At 43.4% G+C, this 21,796-nt stretch overlaps 1 protein-coding gene and 1 long non-coding RNA gene across 2 annotated transcripts; one reads left to right on the forward strand and one right to left on the reverse strand.

The window, feature by feature from the left end:
- Positions 1–4,584: 4,584 nt before the first annotated feature.
- Ndufb2 (NADH:ubiquinone oxidoreductase subunit B2) lies at positions 4,585–9,416 on the reverse strand. The gene is made up of 4 exons (XM_027952179.2): positions 9,319–9,416; positions 7,430–7,574; positions 5,963–6,061; positions 4,585–4,704 (listed from the first exon to the last, which is right to left on the reverse strand). Exons 1-3 carry the CDS (start codon positions 9,414–9,416, stop codon positions 5,987–5,989), a joined length of 318 nt encoding a protein of 105 aa, XP_027807980.1. The 3' UTR covers positions 4,585–4,704; positions 5,963–5,986.
- Positions 9,417–9,470: 54 nt separating this feature from the next.
- LOC139705463 (uncharacterized) lies at positions 9,471–21,491 on the forward strand. Its single transcript, XR_011707436.1, has 2 exons — positions 9,471–9,559; positions 18,126–21,491. It is a non-coding gene; the product is annotated as an uncharacterized lncRNA (long non-coding RNA).
- Positions 21,492–21,796: the final 305 nt, after the last annotated feature.

Here is a 21,796-nt window from a genome sequence, read left to right on the forward strand (position 1 = left end):
TTTTGGCCTTTTTTATAAATATGTATTAGAAATTTCCATAAAATGTTCCAGAATAGTAAATTCTTTAGTAATTATAAGATGCTGTTACAGGAGCTGGGGCTGTAGCTCAGTGATAGAGCACTTGCCTTGCACATGTGAGGCACTGGATTCAATCCTCAGCACCATATTAAAAAAAAAATAATAATAATAATAAACATTTTTTAGATGCCATTACAAAGAACTGCTACATGAGCACTTCTGAAATTTTGTCAGGGGCTATGATTATTCCATCTATTATCTGGGTTATGTAGTCTCCCCAACTCAAAATGTTAATGCAGAGTTATTAAAGATAATCTGGCCCATGTCCTCTCATATTAGGAACCATATGAAGTGCTGAAGGATACGCCTTGCCCAAGCTTGTGTAGCCAGGACACAAGATCAACATATATTGTTTTGTTATGATCATGATGGCAATGGGAACTTTGGATAGAAATGGGTGTTGACTCCAGGAACTAAGTTATGAGCTGGAAGTGCTAGATGTACTCACTAGCCCCTGCCATCCTCAATAAGGTAAAGCCACTGATGCTGAGGCAGGTCACATGTGGCTTGGGTGGCTCCTGCTTCCTTGACACTGCTGGCCTGTGGACCATGGTGCTCCTGATGAGGTGGTGGGGGCAACAGGTGCTCCTTTCTATAGAATAATGCTAAGGGCAAGCGGAACCAAGTTGACCACTGTTACCTTCTGATAACATGCACATGACAGGTGTTCCTTATACAGCACCTCATCTCAGATGCCTGTGTTATTCATAAAGTTTCCATAGGCAAACAGTTACTAAAATTTGACACTTGATCCTCAGCTGCTATCAGTAATGCTTTCACCAGCAAACTTTCAATTTATGCACATCTCTCCATCTACCAAGCCCACCCTGAAACTTACAGTGTACTTTTAGCTACTCATCAAGAAGAGAGAAACCACTCTTAATTCTGTTTGTTTTGCTTTGGTTTGTTTTTGGCAAGCGAGGAGTGGTATTACATCTGTTGAATATTTATTATTTAAGTCTGTTTTCATAATGGAGGGTTTCCTAAAAAATCAAACATTTCTTTGGGTTGTCACATAAACTTAGCTTAGACCCAGGGGTCTAGAAATAATTACTTCCATTTAAGAGTACTTCTTTCATGCCAGGTGTAGTTCTAAGAGCTTTACGTACTCATTGAATCCATTTTACAAAGGAGATTCAGACAAGGTAAGTAATTTGCCCAAACTCACAGCAAATAAATGGTAGACCTAGGAGTCAGATCCAGCAAGTTTAACTCCAGAGACTGGGTTCTCAAAAGCATTATGCCAGCTTTTCAAACTAAGTTGAGGCCCACTAGTGAGTAGTATAATCAGTTTAGGAGGTCTCAACCAGCCATTCTTTTAAGTAGGTAGAAGAGAATAAAGCAAAATTAAGTGTGCATCGTAGGTAAGTATTGTTTCGTAAAACTTTTGAGAAATTTAAATTTATAAGCATATTAATACATAAGGTAACATAAAATTAACTGTTAGATATAATAAAGTTTTATACCATGTTGTGCTGACTCAGATAATCCAGCTCCACCTAGAGCCAGCCAGCCAGGATTTGAACCTCAGCTCTCCCTCTAACTGCTGTGTGATTTGGCAAATTACCTAACCCATCCACCCCATAGCTCAATTTCTTCATCTTGTAAAATAGAAATAATAATGTGAGGATTTAATAAACTAACATAAAGTGTTTGCAAGAGTGTCTGGCCCACAGTAAGTCTTCAGTTATTTCCTTTATATACTGCCATCAAAATAATGTACTCAGGGTTGAGGGTGGGGTTGGGGCTCAGTGGTAGAGCACTTGCCTGGCACGTGTGGGGCACTGGGTTCAAACCCAAGCACTACATAAAAAAACTAAGTAATGAACATCTACAAATAAAAATATTTTTTAAAAAATAATGTGCTTAACATCTCTTTTGGACCCTCACACATTTAAGTATTTTCCCATATGCTATACAGCAAGATAGAGGCACACTCCTCTGAAAAGGCAGGAACAATTTTTTAATATCAACTCAAATTGATTTCATAGCCCAAGCCTGGTAAATTAGAATTCCAGTATTTTTTTTTTTTAGTATTTTAACTGTAGATGGACATAATATTGCTATTTTTTTATGTAGTGCGGAGACTCAAAACCCAGTGCCTCACACATGCTAGGCAAGTGCTCTACCACTGAGCCACAACCCCAGCCCTCCAATATTCATTTTTTTAATTCTTTTATATGTATATTTTAGTTGTTGGTGGGCTTTATTTTCTTCATTTATTTATATGCATATTTATGTGCTGAGATTATTTATATATTTTATTTATATGCTGAGAATCAAACCTAGTGCCTCACACGTTGGGCAAGCACTTTAATACTGAGCCACAACCCCAGCCCATCTCCAGTATTCTTTTCAACAAAAGAATTATATTTTAAAAGTTATCTTTTAGTTCAAGTCAAGCAAATAGGATTTTTTAAAAAAAATATTTATTCTTAAGTTTTAGGTGGATACAACATCTTTATTTTACATTTATGTGGTGCTGAGGATCCAACCCAGTGCCTCGTGCATGCTTGGTGAGCACTCTACCACTGAGCCACAACCCCAGCCCCAAGCAATTCTGATTTCTAAGGAAAAGAACTAATGAGATTATCTATTGAGTTCACTGTTATAGATTATATTCTTTCTCCAAAAGAACTTTATTAAGGGGAAGACAACAGTGAGACCTAAAATGTACAAAGTCCAGACATGATGGTGCACACCTGTAATCTCAGCAACTCCTAAAGCTGAGGCAGGAAGATCCAAGTTCAAGGCCAACCTGGGCAACTTAGCAAGACCCTGTCTTGATAAATAAAGGACTGGGGGTGTAGCTCTGGAACACCTGGGTTCCACTGAAAAATAGATTTTTAAAGTACAGCGCAACCTGATGGTCTTTTAAAAGTAAAGACCTAAACACTTTTGTGAGCTGAGACAGTCGCCCCTACACAGGTTGTCTGCAGCACCCCTTGCAACAGGCCTAGGACTGTTGGAACCACCAATGGGGAAGGGGTCACTGTCCCATGCTGTTAATGTGCCCTCTCTGTAACAAGTGTAGAGAAGCAAAGGAGAAGAGGAAACCCAAGTACTATAAAATCAAGCTGAACGTGATGGTGCACGCGTGTAATCCCTGGAGGATTATAAATCTGAGGCCAACCTCAGCAATTTAGCAGATGCTTAAAAAAATTAAAAAATAAAAAGGACTAAGGATGTAGCTCTGTGGTAAAACACCCTGGGTTCAATCCCAAGGTGAAAAAAACAAAAAGAAAGCGCCAGGCATGGTGGCACATGCCTGTAATCCTAGCAGCTCAGGAGGCTGAGGCAGAAAGATCGTGACTTCAAAGCCAGCCTCAGCAACTTAACAAGGCCCTAAGCAACTCAGTGAGACCTTGTCTCTAAATAAAATATGAAAAAGGGCTGGGATGAGGCGCAGTGGTTAAGCATCCCCCCCGCTCCCCGTTCAGTCCCTGGTACTAACCCTGCTTAAGGCCTGCCGGAGGTTGCTCACAGCATTTAACATAAAATCTGAACTCATCATCATGTCCTACTAATATCATCTACTGCCACATTCTCCTCACTTGCTGAAACCACACTGGAGTTTGTCTCAAACACAGCTGCCACCATTTCACCCTAGATCTTGCTTCTGCTGCTCCTTGTCCCTAACACACCTTTCCTTCAGGCGCTAATTTTTCAGCTCAAACATCTTCCCTGACCACCCACAAGAGCAGTACACCTACCTCACCCACTTCTAGCATTACCCAGTGATATTTCCTTCAAAGCACTTAGTAAATCTCATGCAGTTACTGATTCACTGCTTGTCTTCCCTTCCTAAAATTTAAGTTTTCTGAGAATGGAATCTTAGTTGTCTTATAGCACTGAATCCCCAATGCCTAAATAGTCAAAAACTTTTAAAAAAGAAATAGTAGTGCTTCTGGGCAAGTCAACAAGCTACCCTATATTGAAAACTTTTTATCTGTGAATGAAGGAAAAGTCTGTCCCATCTATTCTCAGAATGCTGCAATGCTATAGAAAGTTGGAAAGTACTTTGAAACACATTTTAGCAAATCCTATTTCATCTTGTCTCCCACTCTTCTGGTCCTAAGAATTAAAAGAAGAGATTTAAGAGTCCTACAAAAGGCCACTCAACACAATGCCCAGCCCATAGGAGATACACAGGCAATAAATGGTCTATACTGACCCCTAACCTCTACTCTCAGCACAAGAATCCACCCGCAGTAGAGAAATGGTGAGAGTGGCCACATTACCTGTCCACATGCATGTGAAGAAGACGTTAGCTAAGGAGGAGGCAGTTCTGCCCTGCAGTTATGCATGAGCTATGGAGTCAGACCTTACCTCACCCTTTACCAGGGTGCGATGCTCAGCAAGTAACTTCATCTCCCTGTTCCTTAATGTCCTACATCACAGAACACCCAAGGGAATGAGCTGAAAGGACAGGCAAACCACTTAGCACAACAGATGGGGCCCAGGAAATAAAAGGTAGTTGTCACTACCAGAGACACGATAACTCAGTTCTTCGTTCTTGGCTAAATCACTTTATTTTTTTGTTTATTGTTTTTCCAAATCACTTTAATATACAACTTTTAATGTACTCTATGAAGTCCATAATTTCTTGAAATTCTCACCTTGCTCCTGCAGGAAAACAAAAATGGAAAGTTTTAAGTACTTTTATACTTACTAATCAAAATCCACATTATTCAAGCATTTATTGAGCTCTGACCATGTGAGTAGCCTATAGAGGAAGAAGCAAAATCACGGTCTTTCAAAGGGTTTACGTCCAGTCATCAACACAAAGTGTTAATGCAGGTGTGTATAGGAATACTAGAACACTTGGGAGAACACGGAGATTAGTGTTAGCTGGGCACAGGCACATAGGTTACACAACTGAATCTCTGAGACTTGGAGGCTGAGGCAGGAGGATCTTAAGTTCAAAACCAGCCTCAGCAACTTAGGGAGATCCTGTCTCAAAATAAAAAGGGGCTGGGGTTGTAGCTCAGTGGTAGAGCACTTGCCTACCATGTGTAAGGCACTGGATTCGATCCTCAACACCACATAAAGATAAATAAAAGTAAAGGTATTGTGTCATCTCAACTAAAAAATTAAAAAATAAAAAGTGCTAGGGATGTGGCTCAGTGGTTAAGTGCCCCAGGGCTCAATCCCCAGTATCAAAAAAAAAATGGTAAATGAGAATGTCAATGCCTGAGGGTTTGGAAGGGAAATGGGATTCTCCTAATACTTCCCTTCTTTCAGTAAAGAATGGAAAATGGTTCAGGATGGGGGTGGCTCTGTGGTAGAGCATTCACCTACCACTTGCGAATTGAGGGCCAAGCTTCAATCCCCAGCATCGAAAAAAAAATGAAAGGCCTTAACCCTTTGTAGTTCAAACAATTTCCATATACTTAAATTCCACAGTTACAGACCCATATGCTGGATCTTTCCATTTAAATGGTGAGAAAAGGGAGGACACTGTTTTTGTTACTACATACCATAAACTCCCTGTCTTGTTTACTCACCACTGTATTCCTGGACCTGGCACAGAATTGGTCTTTCTGTTGTGATTCTGTGTTGGGGATTGAATCCAAGGCCTCACACAAGCAGAACTAATATGCCTTTGATCAAATGGATAGATAAATGGGACCCTAACACTGTAACCTTAAGGAAAACTAATTTTTTAAAATATATAATAAAAAGGAAAATAAGACCAAAAGGGCAGAAGGAGCACAGGTGAAAATAATTAAAGCAAAAATTAGATACATGACATGATTAACTGTGCTTCATGCTGCTAGAATATGCAGTTCCTTCAAGACTGTCAAAGGTACAAAATAAAAACAAATATTCATGACAAAAAGGTAAAGAATAACTTAGAAATAGGAACTTAGGGAATACTTACTTGGAAAGAGCTGAGTGTACACTTTCAGTCTTCATCATCAGGAGGGATACCTAATTCCTCATCTGTCCACTGGGAAGGATCTGGATATGTAAAATGACCCTAGTCACACCATTCAAAAGAAAAAGAAGTCAGGCATCTAAGCTAAATATAACTAATTAAATTTCAAAAGAAATCTTGGAAGGAAAAAAAAAAAAGGAGTAAGGCTTACTGCCATATATACAGCCCTTAAGTACCACAGGAACAAATTCTCCCTTAATTAACTGTTGGCCCAACTATTGTTTAATCTGTTCATCATGCACAGTGGCCTGAATTTTTAAGTCTCCCCATTATGGAGGCACCAGCCTAAACCAATTTGTGATAGAATATAGGAGGAAGTGGAGGCAACACATTTCAAAGATACTGCATATCTGGACAATGTCTTAAATATAAATGTTTCCAACTCCTGTCATTCCTACTATGAGATCTGGGAGCCTCAGGTTGATGTCAGCATCGTCAATCCTCACCTAGAAACAAATCTGTCTGTATCATCTCATGGTAGTAGCCAAGTATACTACTGACAACTGACCTACAATGAAACGGGTGTTTTAAACAGGAAATGTGCTGCCAGTTCACCTAACCAGCTCTTTCAAAGAATTATTTTTAAGAGAAATGGGATATAAAGCAACTTGATGTTTCCAAATTTGTATACCATTTAAGGTTTTTTCCTATCTTGAAAACAAACTCAAATGTACTAAAAGCCAAAGTACTCTGGACCCACAAGCACAGATTTCAGAAAAATTAACTCATATCCAAGCCATTCTAACTTGCCTCTGGAGAGACTGGAGAACACTAATAATCATTTAAGTATTTAATCCACCAATGAATCCGCAGTTTAGATGGTAAGAGAATTAATTTCTCATCTCCCTTCCAAATATGAAAACCTAACAAAAACCATAAGATGTGGACTACCAAAATGTACACGATCAGGTGAGGTCAAAAGGTAATAAGTTTCAGGCTGGGACTGTAGCTCAGTGGAAAAGCACTTGCCTAGCATGTGTCAGGCAGTGGGTTCAATTCTCAGCACCATATATAAATAAATAAAATAAAGGTCCACTGACATCTAAAAAATATTTTTAAAAAAGTATCATATATATTCCCACCCCCCACCAATAATCCCAGCGGCTCAAGAGGCTGAGGCAGGAAGACCATGAGTTCAAAGCCAGCCTCAGCAATGGCAAGTTGCTAAGCAACTCGGTGAGACCCTGTCTCTAAATAAAATACAAAACAGGGCTGTGGATGTGTTTCAGCGGCCCAGTGCAAGTTTCATTACCAATGGGATTCCTGCACACATATGGACAACACAGTAGTGAAGGGAATATATTCACACAGGAAATAATGGTCTAGAAACAGAAAAACAAACTACGCTGTTATCCTACCTTCCCTTCCCCTACTCAATAAAGGACAAGAAACTGAAGTCTCTGTACTTACCAGCACAGCATCTGAATCATGCCAAAAGCGCCAGAGAATCCAGAACCACATGGTCGCACTGAAGAACTCACCCAGGATCACCTGGTATCTGGTCAGCTGGGGAAACTGCCTATACCGAGGCTCAATATGCACACCACCACCAGCACTAGCAGACAAAACCAAATGGGAAATGATTTGCTATGTTTTCTTGATACTTACTGGAAATTGAACCCAGCGGGACTCTACCACTGAGCCACATCCCAGCCCTTTTTATTTTTTATTTTGAGACAGTCTTGCTAAATTGCCAAGGATGGCCTCAAACTTGCAAATTCTCCTGCCTCAGCCTCCTAAATCTTTGGGATTCCAAGTGGGCACCACTGCACCCGGCTATATTTTCAAAGAAGTAAGCCATCCAAAACCCTGAGTTACATCCTAGAAATTAAAGCTAACATTTCTTATCCCCTCCACCAAAGTACAGACAAAATGATAAAGGTTTGTAATCCCTTTCATTTAGCTTGCTTTAAATGTGCATAGCACACTATGACTGTTATGTTCCACACTAGATTAACTACTACACTGAAACAAACTAGATAAGACACTCTGAGCAACCTTCCAAATCGAAAACTATCACAGATGAAATTAAATATATAAGGTATAAATAATATATAAAATTCATATATATTCCCACCCCCCACCAATATCACTGACCAGGCACAAAATTCAAGAGCAATCCAAGTAAAAACAAAGCCTGGAAACTAGTCAAGTGCTGTCATTTACCAACTGTCCTAGAACTTCCACCCTGACAGCTACAGGACAAAAGAGGCAGACTGAGTGAGACCAACCAAGACCAGCAGTCTAATTATTAGGCCCCATGGCAAAAGGGTGAATGAAAAATAAACCATGGAGAAGCCAGTCCTTAGGTAGATTTGCATCTGAATTCACACTACCAGGGTTGGCCTGTGGTCCCATAACCCAAGCCGAAAATTTAAAGTAATCTTGGATTGGCGGTGTCCTCAAGAGGCTACCAGAAGCAAGACCTCAAAGAATTCAAATAAATGAGCATGTCCAAGGAAAACATGCTCACAACCAAAAAATACATCAAAGTAAGATACTATGAGTGAGTCCTGTAGGAAGGAAATAAATTGGGAAGAAATACCACCCCCAAAAATAACAGATCGAGCTGAAGACTCACGCCTGTAATCCCAGCAACTCCGGAGACTGAAGCAGGAGAACCGCAAGTTCAAGTCCAGCCTCATCCGCTTAGCTAGACCCTGTCTCAAAATAAAAAATAAAAAGAGCCGGAGCCGGAGCTGGGGCTGGGGTTGTGGCTCAGGGGTAGAGCTCACCTAGCAGACGTGAAGCACTGGGTTCAAACCTCAGCACCACATAAAAATGAAATAAAGATATTATCCTCACCTACAACTAAAAAATAAACATTTAAAAAACAAAGGGCTGGGGATGTGGCTCAGTGTAAAGCGCCCCTCCGTTGAATCCCCAGTACCAAAAAAAAAAAAAAAAGAAGCAAAATAGAATCGTTCCAACCTAGGATTTCTAAACGTCAAATTTAAAAAGCAAAAACGCCCTGTAGTCGTGAGATTCACGTTTTAGGGACATCCATCCATCAAGCCCTACTGTTTTCCGACCTTAAGACCTGCGGCTGCCCAGGATTCCCTCCAGGGCTCCGTCGCCTCCCGCCGGACTCTCGGGCTGTCCCGCCCCAGCCCCCGTTCTTTACCGCACGCGCCCCGCCCCACGAACTCGGCCACCCGGACGGACCACAAGACCCAGCGTGCCCCGCGCGGAGCCGCGTGCGCGCGCACCGCCCAACCTCCCGCCTCAAGGTGAGGGCGTCCAGACTCGGCGCGGGCCGTCAGTGCCGGCGGAGCGCTCGCCCCGCGCCCCACACTCACTGGCGCACTCCGCTGCTTCCACCCGTCCGTGCGCAGCAAGCTCTGAAGAGGCGGCCTCCTCCGCGAGCGAAAGGCGCCAGTCGGGCCAGAGCCGACATGCTCCCAGCGTCCCGACAGCCGTCCCAGGCCGCCTGCCCTGCTTGCGTCACTTCCCCAGATTCCCCGCCCCGTGGCGTCACGGGCCGTCCTAGTCCGCCGAGGGAGACGGAGTGCGGGGAGGCCAGATCCAGGCGTCAGCAAGGTACGGTTCAAAGAGCTCCTATCGGCGCCGGCGTAGGGAGGCTGCAGGCGAGCTGTTCTGGCCCGCCCGGGCGTGGGCTGGGCGGAGCCTGGAGACCTGGGACTCCCGCTGGGCGAGGAGCGTTGTCCACTCTCCCTAGCCAGAGAAACTCCACACTCACTCTGAGCTGGGTCCCCGTGCCCTTGCCACTCTCCTGCTCCCGCTGCACTGTTCTCCGGACTCCTATCCATAGGACGTCTAGTGCCGCATCCTTGCGGATCCAGTGGTTCTTCCAAAGTATGAGTACTTAGACTGGCGGGATCAGAATCCCTGAGACGCCCAGTCCCAGATACTCAGGATTATGAGTAGGGCCAAGGAATCTACATCAAGAAGGCTCCTAATTCTTTAGTCCTTAGGATGAATCCATTGACATTAATATATTGGGGTGGGGGGAGTAAACCCTGGAGAGCTCTATCACTGAGCTACACCCCTGGCCTTTTTGTTATTTATTTTTTGAGACAGGATCTATTCTGGCCTCAAACTGCTTCAGCCTCTAGAGTCGCTGGGATTAAAAATCCGCACCCCCCACCGCCCCACCCACCGCGTGTGTTTCTGTCTCTTAATATTATCTTCTAGTCAATCGTGGATGGACCCCAAGCCTCTCTGGACTCCTCCCACCCCTAAATTCTTAAGGTCTCCCCAGATGGGTTGTAATTTATCTCGGAACCTCCAGGCTTGCCTAAATTATAAAAAGCTCTCAACCTCACACTTCAGAGATTTCATTTTGAAATGATCTTGCTAAGTTCCACAGTATTTCACAATGAAAACTTCATATAGTCACAAATATGAGAAATAGGATGCCTTTGAAGCGAAGTATGGACTTGAATTTGTGGATGTGACTGCATTGAATATGATACCATTTCTTCTGTGCCCAGAGAGGGGACTCATGTGTGCCTTTAAAATCTGTGTCCCAGGAGGTAAGGTCACATAAAACTTATTGCTGAACTGCCTCAGGCCCTTGTGAACAACCTTGGTTTGACCCTTTTTTATTTTTATTTACTTATTTATTTTGAGACAGAGTCTTAAACTTGCAGTTCTCCTGCCTCAGCCTCCTAAATCACTGGGATGGCAGGTACACACCACCACGCTCCACACTCCACGTCTTACTTTTACAGGTGCATTAATTAGAGAAAGGTATCCACTATTTTCTGGATGAAACTTGGTTTTCTGGTTTATTGCAATAGAATGGCTTTCTCTGGGCTACAACATTCACCGGTTACTCTTTATAATTCGTGCCCCCAATGAATCTTATGCAGGGCGGACGTGTGTGGACTGTAGGTGATGACCTGACCTTTACTATGATTGGCCCAGGGAGCTTCCTGGTTTAAGATAACTGACTCTCACTTTCTATATAAGCTAGCACCAGCTTGCAGTAAAGTGCTTCATCTTTGTCACTGTTATCTGTGTGTGTGCATTTTAATCTCAGACGACGAACCTTGGCCTTTCATTGGTGCCGAAACCCAGGAGGGGAAATTCCTTATTCTGAGGACCCCCTCTCTCAAGGTTTGCCATCCTCGTTCACCTTTTTGAGCGCTGCTACATTCCACCCAACACCGGCTCTCCAATAGGTAACTACTTCTGATCGACAACCGGTGAGTCCTCCTCCCCGTCTTTGGGAATCCATCTCCAAACGGCTATATGCAAAAGGCCTTGACTGTGAACGTCCAGCAGGCCCTTGACGCCTAGTTTGGAGGAGAGAACGCACCCCACCACAACTTTCATAGTTATGGTGGACTCTCTGGATGCCCATCTCATGGTTCATGAGCTATAAGGGACAGAAGAATAGGCACTCCCTGACTCTCTTTATCTCCTTCTCCTCTCTTGGAAAAACCCTGACGTCAGGTGGCCTGTGACTCCCGGCCTTAAGGTCTCGCTGGTTGGGCTCTTGGGTGACGACTCATTTGCCCTCCCGGCCCCGGCTCTCCCGAGTGTCTTTGGTTGACTTCTCCTTTTGGGGACGCCTGAAGGAAACTCAACCAAATTCTGTTCCAGTCCAGGCCATTCACCTCTTCTCTTCCTGCCGAGAGTCATCATGGGAGCCTCTTCTTCCCTCCCCGCTGATTCCCTTCTCAAATGCCGTCTGGCTAACCTCAACCGGTTGTCCCTCACTCCGGACATCAAACCCTCACTCCTCATCAAATTCAGTACACAGAATTGGCCATATTACCAATTAGACAACCAAAACTGATGGCCCCCAGAGGGGTCTCTAGATCCTCAAATTCTGTGTGACCTTTTTAACTTCTGCAAGTGCTCAAAAGGGTGGAAGGAGATCCCCCTATATGGAGGCCTTTTCCCTCCTTCGCTCCCACTCTGAACTATGCTTCTCCAATAGATCCTCACCCTCAGCCTTCTGCCCCAGACTCTCTGCTGTCACCCTCACCTCAGCAACCTGATTTCTCACCTCTAATTACTGGATCAAAAAACCAAACCTCCGCCGGTTCTCAGACCATTGCCCCCTTGCTGAGGTAGCAGGTACTGAGGTACCCCTCTACCCACTCACTCCTCTCTTCTCCTGTCAGTGCCCACACCGGGTCCCACCAGGTCCTTTTACCAGCTAACCCAAAGCTCAAACCAGCTGAGGAGAGCCCTCAGACCCGTATCAGAGATCTGGTGAAAATGACCTTTAAAGTTGCTTTGTCATCACTGAAAACAGGTTACTAAAAATTTAATGTCCCTCACAGGCTTTTTGGGATACTCGCTCCCATCTTCCCCTCTGCTCTACCTGTTCTACTGCTCAAGTTTTTGTTGCTAGGAAAATCCCAAACCCCTTTTCCATTATTCTTTTATCTCTCCTTCCTCATTCTCAGATCCACCAGAGCTGGTCTCAGCCCCACCTTCCCGTCTTCCCACTCCCTACCAGGCCCACAGAAAAGTCTTAACTGACCTTCTCCAGAAGTCTTCACCATGGCTGACTTTAGGACTTTCAGCAAAAGAGTCCCTATAAAAGAGTTCAGTGTAGATAAACTTTCTCTTTTCATGTTGTCCTGTTTTACTTGGCCACTGGCTGGAAAAATCAGCACTCCAAAAGCTAGACACCCCCTTACTCGTTTTTCACAAAATATGTGAACAAGGCCTCTGGCCTTGAGCTGGGCTTCACAGAGATGGCTACATTTCTAAGATAAGGAAGTTACCAACTGGGCTCCATGGGAACAGCTGGCAGGGGGAGGAAAAAAAGAAAAGAAAAAGTTCTCCCCCTCCCAGGTGTCCTTGAAAAGTTAACTTGCCCAGAACAGAGAAAAAAAAAAAAAAACTGCTTTTTGTGAACTTCTGCAGACTGTGAACTTCTGAGCCCCTCCCCTTACATGCTGGATGCAAAATTCTGAAACTACCTAAACTTGGGGCTCAGGGGATTAATTGATTACAACAGAAGCAGTGCCTTCTGAATCCGGTTGCAACCAAATAGGACTGTTTCCCTATCTTCAGTGCTATCTTAGGTGCCTTGCTTTGTCCGTCCCTACAACAGTATAATTCCATATATTTAAACATTGTTTATGTTTTCATGAAATGGTCAACAGATGTGATTAATTGTGTACTGCAAAACACAAAAGTACTTTGCTACTTTTCTACAAAAGGTTAAAAGCTTTCAGCCTTTCTTTAATTCATATTTTAGATGTGATATTATATTGTGTTAGCTAATATTCATGTGAACTTCAGCAACAATTTATTTAACTTTGTAAAATGATATTTAAAAAGCGAAGATCAGCTTCAGAACTATAGCACTTAAGATTTATGAAGATGGGGCTGGGGATGTGGCTCAAGCAGTAGTGCGCTCGCCTGGCATGCGTGCGGCCCGGGTTCAATCCTCAGCACCATATACACACAAAGATGTTGTGTCCGCCGAAAACTAAAAATAAATGTTTCTCTTTAAAAAAAAAAAAAAAAAAAAGATTTATGAAGAAGAACCCCACCTTACCTGAGATAAAGTTGTGCCTCCCATCTTACTACATGTAAGAATGACTCCAAAGCAGGCCAGACTTCAGGTAAAGCCCAGTACTCTTATTTTAAAGTGAAACTGACTTTGCTAGATGTTTATGATCACAATTTAAAGTTAAATTAAAAGGGCCAAGAAAACCAATGTTTGGCTCTTGCCCTCTGAGTCAGTCTGAATCCAGGGAACAGGGAACTTCTCTAAAGAGCTTTGCAACTCTGGGCCACATAACCTCCTGATCAGGGAGATTATTGAGACCACTGGAGAATGAAAAGCCAATCCGTGCATTTGCTGTGAATAGGAGGGTCACCAGAGAAGGGAGACATTCCCTGATGTTTCCAAGGGAAGCCACATGGTCAAGCAAGACCTGGACCCATCCTAGCGCAAATGGCACTAACAGAACTAAGAAGCTGCTCTCAAGTTCCCCCACGAGCGACCCCTATGGGAACTCGGCTGACTCTTAACAATAGATAGAAACAGTTAAGCCAAAAAATCATTCCTAGGAGTAATGAAAGACAAAAATAGCTAAAAAAGAGGAGACAGCAACTAGGCCAACAGGCTCCATGGGGAATGTTCAGTCAAGTATGGCCTTGGCTCCTCCCCCTCACAGGACCCCTATTAGTCCTCTTTAGGTTTCTCCTAATAGGACCACTAATAGGACCATGTCTGTTAAACTGCCTACAGAAGCTCCTGCAAGATCAGATATATAGATTCACCAACCAGTCAGTCAATTAACTACTTCTTTAAGACTACCAGCCCTGGTGCCCAAGATGGAGACCTATGACTCATGACCAACTCCTCTGGCTCCAGAGACTCTGTGCACATCTAAAACCCTCTCTAACCCCTTTTTCCAATTTTCACAACCCCTCTTTTACTTCATAGGAATGAGAACTACTCTCCAGCAGGTCACTCTGCTTATTCTGTCTGCTCTACAGCATCCCCACGAGGAAGCATCAAACCTAAACTCCCCACACCTCAGATGAGGAGCCACTATCCAGGCAAAGACTGGCAGATCAACTCCACCCACATGCCTAGGCACAAAAAGCTTCACTACCTACTTACTTTGGTTGATACTTTTTCAGGTTGAATAGAAGCCTTCCCTACATCCAGGGAAACTGCTGACACTGTTGCCTCCATCCTCATTGAGCGGATCATTCCCTGGTTTGGACTTCCTGCCTCCATCCAGTCAGACAACAGTCTGGCCTTCACTTCTCAGGTTGTTTAACTAGTCTCCAAAGGCCTCAACATCACTTGGAGGCTCCATATCTCCTACCAACCCCAATCATTGGGTAAAGTTAAAAGGCCTAACGGCATTCTCAAGGATCATCTCACTAAACATGCTATCGAACTTAGGCTCTTCTGCCCAATCTCCTGCTGTTGGCCCTCACCTGAATTCAGGCAGCCCCAAGGGCTCACTCAGGCCTTAGCCCCTTTGAGCAACTCTATGGGTGCCCTTTCTTAATCACCCAAATCTTTTCAATCACTCCTCCTCCCCTTGTGTCCCACCTGCCCTATCTCACACTTCTACGCAAACTCCTAAGGGAACACACAGACCGGTGCCTTCCTGCGCCATTCATTGCCTCAATCCCAGCACAACCACAAACTGAATTGGACCCTCTTCAACTGGGTGACTCCTAACTACTAAAGGAACTGCTATTATAAATGCCAGCCTTATTTCTAATCTGCTACGAGCTTCCACGCTGCCTTTACAGCTGAGAATAGTCCACTGTAAAGCCCATCAGACCAACTCTTCTCCTGCCACAGTGGGCAACTCTAAAGCTGACCAGGTCGGCTGCCCTACAGGCCCCATCCTCTTCCTCATTACTCCATCTTTCCTCTGAGGAGCGACTTTCTGACCCTCACCAGCTCATTAGATTTCCCAATTCACTGTTCCATTCTAGCCCCCAGAGCTTATCGACTTTCCTTCAATCTTTTTTCCCTCTTTCCTCCGACGATCGGACCTTTCTGCAACAGGTTACATCCACATGCCAGATCTGCCAGAGGACCAATACCAACACCCCCTTAAAATCCAGACCGTATCCTTCTCATCAGGCCTGTGGTTACACCCCAGGAGCTGATTGGCAAATTGATTTCACAAACATGCCCAAGGTAAAAAACATCAAATATCTCTTAGTACTGGTGGACACATTCTCAGGGTGGATAGAGGCATTTCCCACATCCAATAAGCAGGCATCCACGGTTGTGGACCAGTTGATATCTGACATAATCCCTCGTTTCGGGGATGCCCACTTCCATCCAATCAGATAATGGTCCAGAATTTACCTCGCAGATAACTCAGGGGCTAGCTAGCGCATTATCACTCCCTTGGCATTGCCGTTGCCCTTACCATCCCCAAACTTCCAGGAAAGTTGAAAGAACTAATCGGTCTCTCAAAAAACCCTCACCAAGTTCACCATGGAACTAAGCTTAGACTGGACTAAGGTCCTCCCCTTGGCCCTGTTGCATCTCAGGGCTTTACCAAAGAAACCATCCAACCTTCCCCCCCCCCCCCCCCCCCCCGGAATACAGACTGAACAATTACCTATACCTGATTCCTACGCTCTACCTCTCCTTTTCCATCTACGCTCTGAACTTTGGAAATACCAGGACTGGCTTTTACCTGACCCAACCATTACTCAAAACCCCCTCACCCTAACACCTGGCCAACAGATATATTACTGCCCCCCCAGGAGAAAGACCCCAACTGCACCCCAATGGGAGGGCCCCGCCTCGGTTATCATGTGCACTCCCTCGGCAGCAAAACTCAGACTCACAAATAATCAATTAACTCCATGGATTCACATTTCCAGGCTCAAACCATGCATCCAGGAAACTGATTCTGACAACATCGGACCAGAGGACTCGCAAGAATCCACACCTACATACTCTTGCTCTCCCCACCCTACTGACCCTTTAAAAATTCGTCCTTCTCATGTTTCTGCCCTTACACCCAGAGCTGAGAACATATCCGAAAATGTACCTTAACTTTCTGATCCTCATCCTCATCCTAACCCCAAGGGTAATGCCTTCACCATCATATGTCTGGAGATTCAAGGTGAAAAAACATACAAACAAAAAAACCCGGACCACCCACTTGGCTACCAGTTCTGACTGTCCCCTAACAGGGTGCTCCTCGGCCATCTATATTGTACTCTCTTCCTCTTCCTCTGAGCTCATTAAGCAAGCCAGCCGCCCTTACTTATGTTTTTTTTATATGACCAAAATAAGGATTACTGCTAATAGTGGCCGGAAACCTACAGAGGCTGCCCCTATTGGTCATGCAGAATTCATGATGCATATTCAGGGCAATTAAATGTAGGAAGATTTAAACTTGAGTCTGCCTCCCACCAATACAAGCTGACCATCCCAGACCCTGGGAACCCACCCTGGGCAGCAGGAGTAAAAGCTTCCTTTTATTGCGGTGGGTATGCCTCCACTCCCTGTGGTTCCTTATCTGTTACCTGGAATATGTTTCCATAGAGTCCCCAGTCTCTCTTGTCTCAACCAACACAAAACACTCAGAACAACGGCTGCTCGCATCCCTAGAAAGCCAATGCACTTCTGACTCTCAGGCTTCACTGATCTGTGCCAGGTTACAGATCATCACTGACACGTTGTCCTACCTAAACCAAACTTTCCCCGCTGCAAGTCCAGCAAATTGCTTTCTGTGCGCTTCCCTAGCACGGCTCTTACTTGCCACAGTTCCAATAAAAGTTTCCAGCGCGGATGATTCCAGCTTGTCCAACTCATCCTACAAAAAGGATCCTATTAAACCCCTGCAGAATGTTCCTTTATGGGAACCTGAGGAAAATAACCACACCATAATTCCTCGGGTTTGCCTTCTGGGATCCGCAACTCCCAATTCCCTTCTGGCAGGTTTTTTTGCCACCATAACCTAACCATCAACCACAGCACTTACTCCCCACCAGGTCTCTTTTCTGGTGCAATGGCACTCTCACCACCATTATACTCTCCAACATGCCTAGCCCATGTTTATTAGTCACCATAGTTCCACAGCTCACTCTCTATAGCAACTCTGAAGTAAAATTCATCCTTAACCCTCTAAAACATGGAAAACAGGTTGCATTCCTTCCGTTAGTGATAGGCATTTCATTAACGGCCTCAGCAGCAAGCGCAGGGTTATCGGGAAGAGCCTTAGGTCATTCCCTATGGGCTGTCAAGGACATTAATTCAAAACTTAAAGGAGCACTTTTTTCCACAGCAGAATCTCTAACATCCTTACAAAAACAGGTCACCTCATTGGCACAAGTCACCCTTCAGAATCGCAGGGCCCTAGATTTACTCACCACCAAAAAGGGTGGAAACTGTCTTTTCCTTAGGGAAGAATGCTGTTATTATATCAACGAATCGGGTCTTGTAGAAGACAATGTTGTTAAGCTCACTGACCTGGCAGCCACCTTAAGGACCCCAACAAGTCAAAACCTTTTCTCTTCCTTAATGTCCACTCCCCTTCTGGCATGGGTATGGCCTATCCTTGGACCATTATGTGTAATCTTTTTAATGTGTCTATTTTTACCATGTATTATAAAGTTTATTCAAACTCAAGTAGGTAAAATCTCTAACCAAACTTTTAACCAGTTTCTACTTAGAAATTATCAGCTTCTGGCCACAGAGAATCAACCGCCTTCTCCAGAGAACATCCCTCTCAATGCTGAAAAACCCTTCAAAGGTTCCTGGGATACCTTCTTGAGAGCGATATCTGATGATGCCTGGCTTGTACCTGCCGTAGAGACTTATACCGACTGGACTGAAGTGATAATTGACCTTTGGCTACAGGGAATACTTTGTGATGTCACATCTGACCTTATACCAATCTTTGCAGCTCTCTTGTGGAGACTTCTAACTTCCCTCCTTCAGACCCCTTCCCTGGCGATGCCCCCACTCAGCAGGAAGTAGCCAGAACGAATCGATGTCCCTTTCCATATAATAACAAAAAAGGGGGAATGTTGGGAGTCTCCCTGAGAACTCCCCAGGCCTTTCAAACATGGCGGCAGGCAAGTTGCCAGTGGGCGGATAACAAGTTGTTTTGAAAACCTTCTAATTGGCCCTCCTGTCTTCTGTACACGTGGACAGTTCGTGCCCCCCATGAATCTTATGCAGGGCGGACGTGCGTGCACCGTAGGTGATGACCTGACCTTTACTATGATTGGCCCAGGGAGCTTCCTGGTTTAAGATAACTGACTCTCACTTTCTATATAAGCTAGCACCAGCTTGCAGTAAAATGCTTCATCTTTGTCACTGCTATCTGTGTGTGTGCATTTTAATCTCCGACGACGAACCTTGGCCTTTCACTAATGACATGCAAACCTCTGAAATAGTCCATGAATTGGGAGAAAGCTACATGGCTGCTTGGCTCCCAGCAAAGAGCAATGCTGTGTTTCCAAGGCCACAAAACAAACACAGCTAAATTTTAAAACATATCATAGCAACTGGGAGCCCGAACATCTGGAGTGCAAACCTCAGCTCTGCAATTAATTCTATGAATTTGGACACGTCACTTTTCCTCTCTGGGTGTCAATGCCCCTCATCTGCAAGTGAGTTATTTAAGCTACTACCTGGCTCAAGCACATCAAAAATTTTCATTCCTTTGTTATGTCTTCCTTTCCGAGTACTAAAGTAATTCAGTAGAACTCAAATTCATTCACCCTCTTCATCTTTCTTACTAAATTTAAAAAAAAAAAAAAACTCTTTAGAGTTTAATGCTTGCTGTACTTAAAGCAATATATAGTTCAGGATCCACCAATGGTCTATAGATAGGTGGGTACTTTTTTGCATCACTTTCTGTTTTTTTAATATAAAGATTTTATGGTCTTAGCCAGATGTGGTCAACAACTGTAATCCCAGAAACTCAGGAGGCTAAGGTTGAAAGGATCATAAATAAGGGCTAGGGGTGTAGCTCAAGGGTAAAGCAAACATGAGGCCCTGGTTTAATCCCTAGTCCTGGAAAAAAAGAAAAAGTTTATGATCCCAGTCAATAAACTATCTTAACCATGAAACAATGAAGCATATTTGTTTTCCAGACATGCTTTAAAAACTCCTAGGGCAAATATCCCTTCCTGCCTTACAGGGTACAGGAGAACCCCCTGTTTTGGTTGTCAGATAAGCATAGTACTTGATAGCCACATTTCAGAAGCTAAGAGAAGGGATGTCACACCCCGGCACAGAGCTTTCAGCTTCTAAAAGCAGATCAAACTCCAGTGTAACACACTAGGAGAACAGACACCTAACCATACAGCACCTAACCCCAGCCTTGGTCTGAGATGAGAAGGGATGAAAAGAAAAAAAAAAAAAATGTTGACAAAACTTGATGCTGTCACAATACCAGACCTTAAACTATAGTACAGAGCAATAGTAACAAAAACGGCATGGTAGTGGCACCAAAATAGACTGGTAAACCACTGGTACAGAATAGAGGACACAGAGACAAACCCACATAAGTATAGTTATCTCATTAGACAAAGGCGCCAAAAACATATTTTGGAGAAAAGATAACCTCCTTCAACAAATGGTTCTGGGATAACTGTTAAATCCATATGTAGCAAAATGAAATTAAACCCCTCTCATCATGTACAAAACTCAACTCAAAGTGAATAAAGGACCTAGGAATTAAAGCAGAGACCCTGCACCCAATAGAAGAAAAAGTAGGCTCTAATCTTCATCATGTGGGATTGGGCCCCTACTTCCTTAACAAGGCCCCTAAAGCACAAGAAATAAAATCAAGAATCAATAAATGGGATGATTTCAAATTGAAAAACTGCTTCTCAGCATGAGAAACAATCGGTGAGGTGAAGAGAGAGCCTACAGAATGGGAGCAAATTTTTACCTCACACATCAGAGCACTAATCTCCAGGATATATAAAGAACTCAAAAAACACTAAAAAAATCAAATAACCCAATCAATAAGTGGGCTAAGGAGCTGAACAAATATTTCTCAGAAGATGATATACAATCAATCAACAAATACATGAAAAAATGTTCAACATCTCTAGCAATTAGAGAAATGCAAGTCAAAACTATCCTGAGATTCCATCTCACTCCAGTCAGAATGGCAGCTATCAGGGCTGGGGTTGTGACTCAGTGGTAGAGTGCTTGCCTAATGCATTTGAGGCCCTGGGTTCAATCCTCAACACCACATAAAAATAAATAAACAAAATAAAGGTATTGTGTACAACTAAAAAAGTTAAATATTTTTTTTTAAAAAAAAAGCTAAAAAAAAAGAATGGCAGCTATCAAGAATACAGACAACAATGAATGTTGGTGAGGATGTGGGGGAAAAGCCCGTGGGACTGCAAATTGGTGCAGCCAATCTGGAAAGCAGTATGGAGGAAAACTTGGAATGGAACTACCATTTGACCCAGCTATCCCACTCCTTGGTTTCTACACAAAGCACTTACAAACAGTATACTATAGTAACACAGCCACATCAATGTTTATAGCAGCTCAATTCACAATAGCTAAATTGGGGACCAACCTAGATGTCCTTCAATATATGAATGGATAAAGAAACTGTGGCATATATACACAATGGACTATTACTCAGCATTAAAAGAGAATAAAATCATGGCATTTGCAGGTAAATGGATGGAGCTGAAGAATATCATGCTAAGTGAAGTAAGCCAATCCCCAAAAAACAAAGGCAGAATCTTTTCTCTGATAAGTGGATACTGATCCAAAATGGGGGGCAGGGGCAGAGCATGGGAGGAATAGAGGAACTTTGGACAGGGCAAAGGGGAGGGGAGAGGAAGGGAGCGGGTATGGGGATAGGAAAGATGGTGGAATGAGATGGACATCATTACCCTTGGTACATGTATGAAGATACTAATGGTGTGACTCTATGTGTACAACCAAAGAAATGAAAAATTGAGGTCTATGTACTATGAATTGAAATACATTCTGCTGTCATGTATAACAAATTAGAACAAATAAATTAATTTTTTTAACTGATGCTTATCGAATTATCTAAAGGCTTACTAATCTCCCTGGGGGTAGGGAGAGGCTTGGAAAGAAGAAAGGAAGTCCTTCCTCCAGTAGCGTTAGCAACACTGTGAGATTCAGTTGAGATGTCTCTTCAGGAAGAGATGCCATGCTGCTGTGTTACCACCTCATACCCAGGGAAGTAGCCTTTTCTCCTTAAAAGATGACTTTATATATCAAACATAGTTATTAAGATACTTACTCTAACTTTGAAGATATTCCTCTTAATATTCTTATTTTTTAAATTGGAAAATTACTGTTAAGGTACATTTGTT

The sequence above is a fragment of the Marmota flaviventris genome, chromosome 1 (assembly GCF_047511675.1).
Source record: "Marmota flaviventris isolate mMarFla1 chromosome 1, mMarFla1.hap1, whole genome shotgun sequence".
In the NCBI taxonomy this organism is placed as follows: Eukaryota; Metazoa; Chordata; class Mammalia; order Rodentia; family Sciuridae; genus Marmota; species Marmota flaviventris.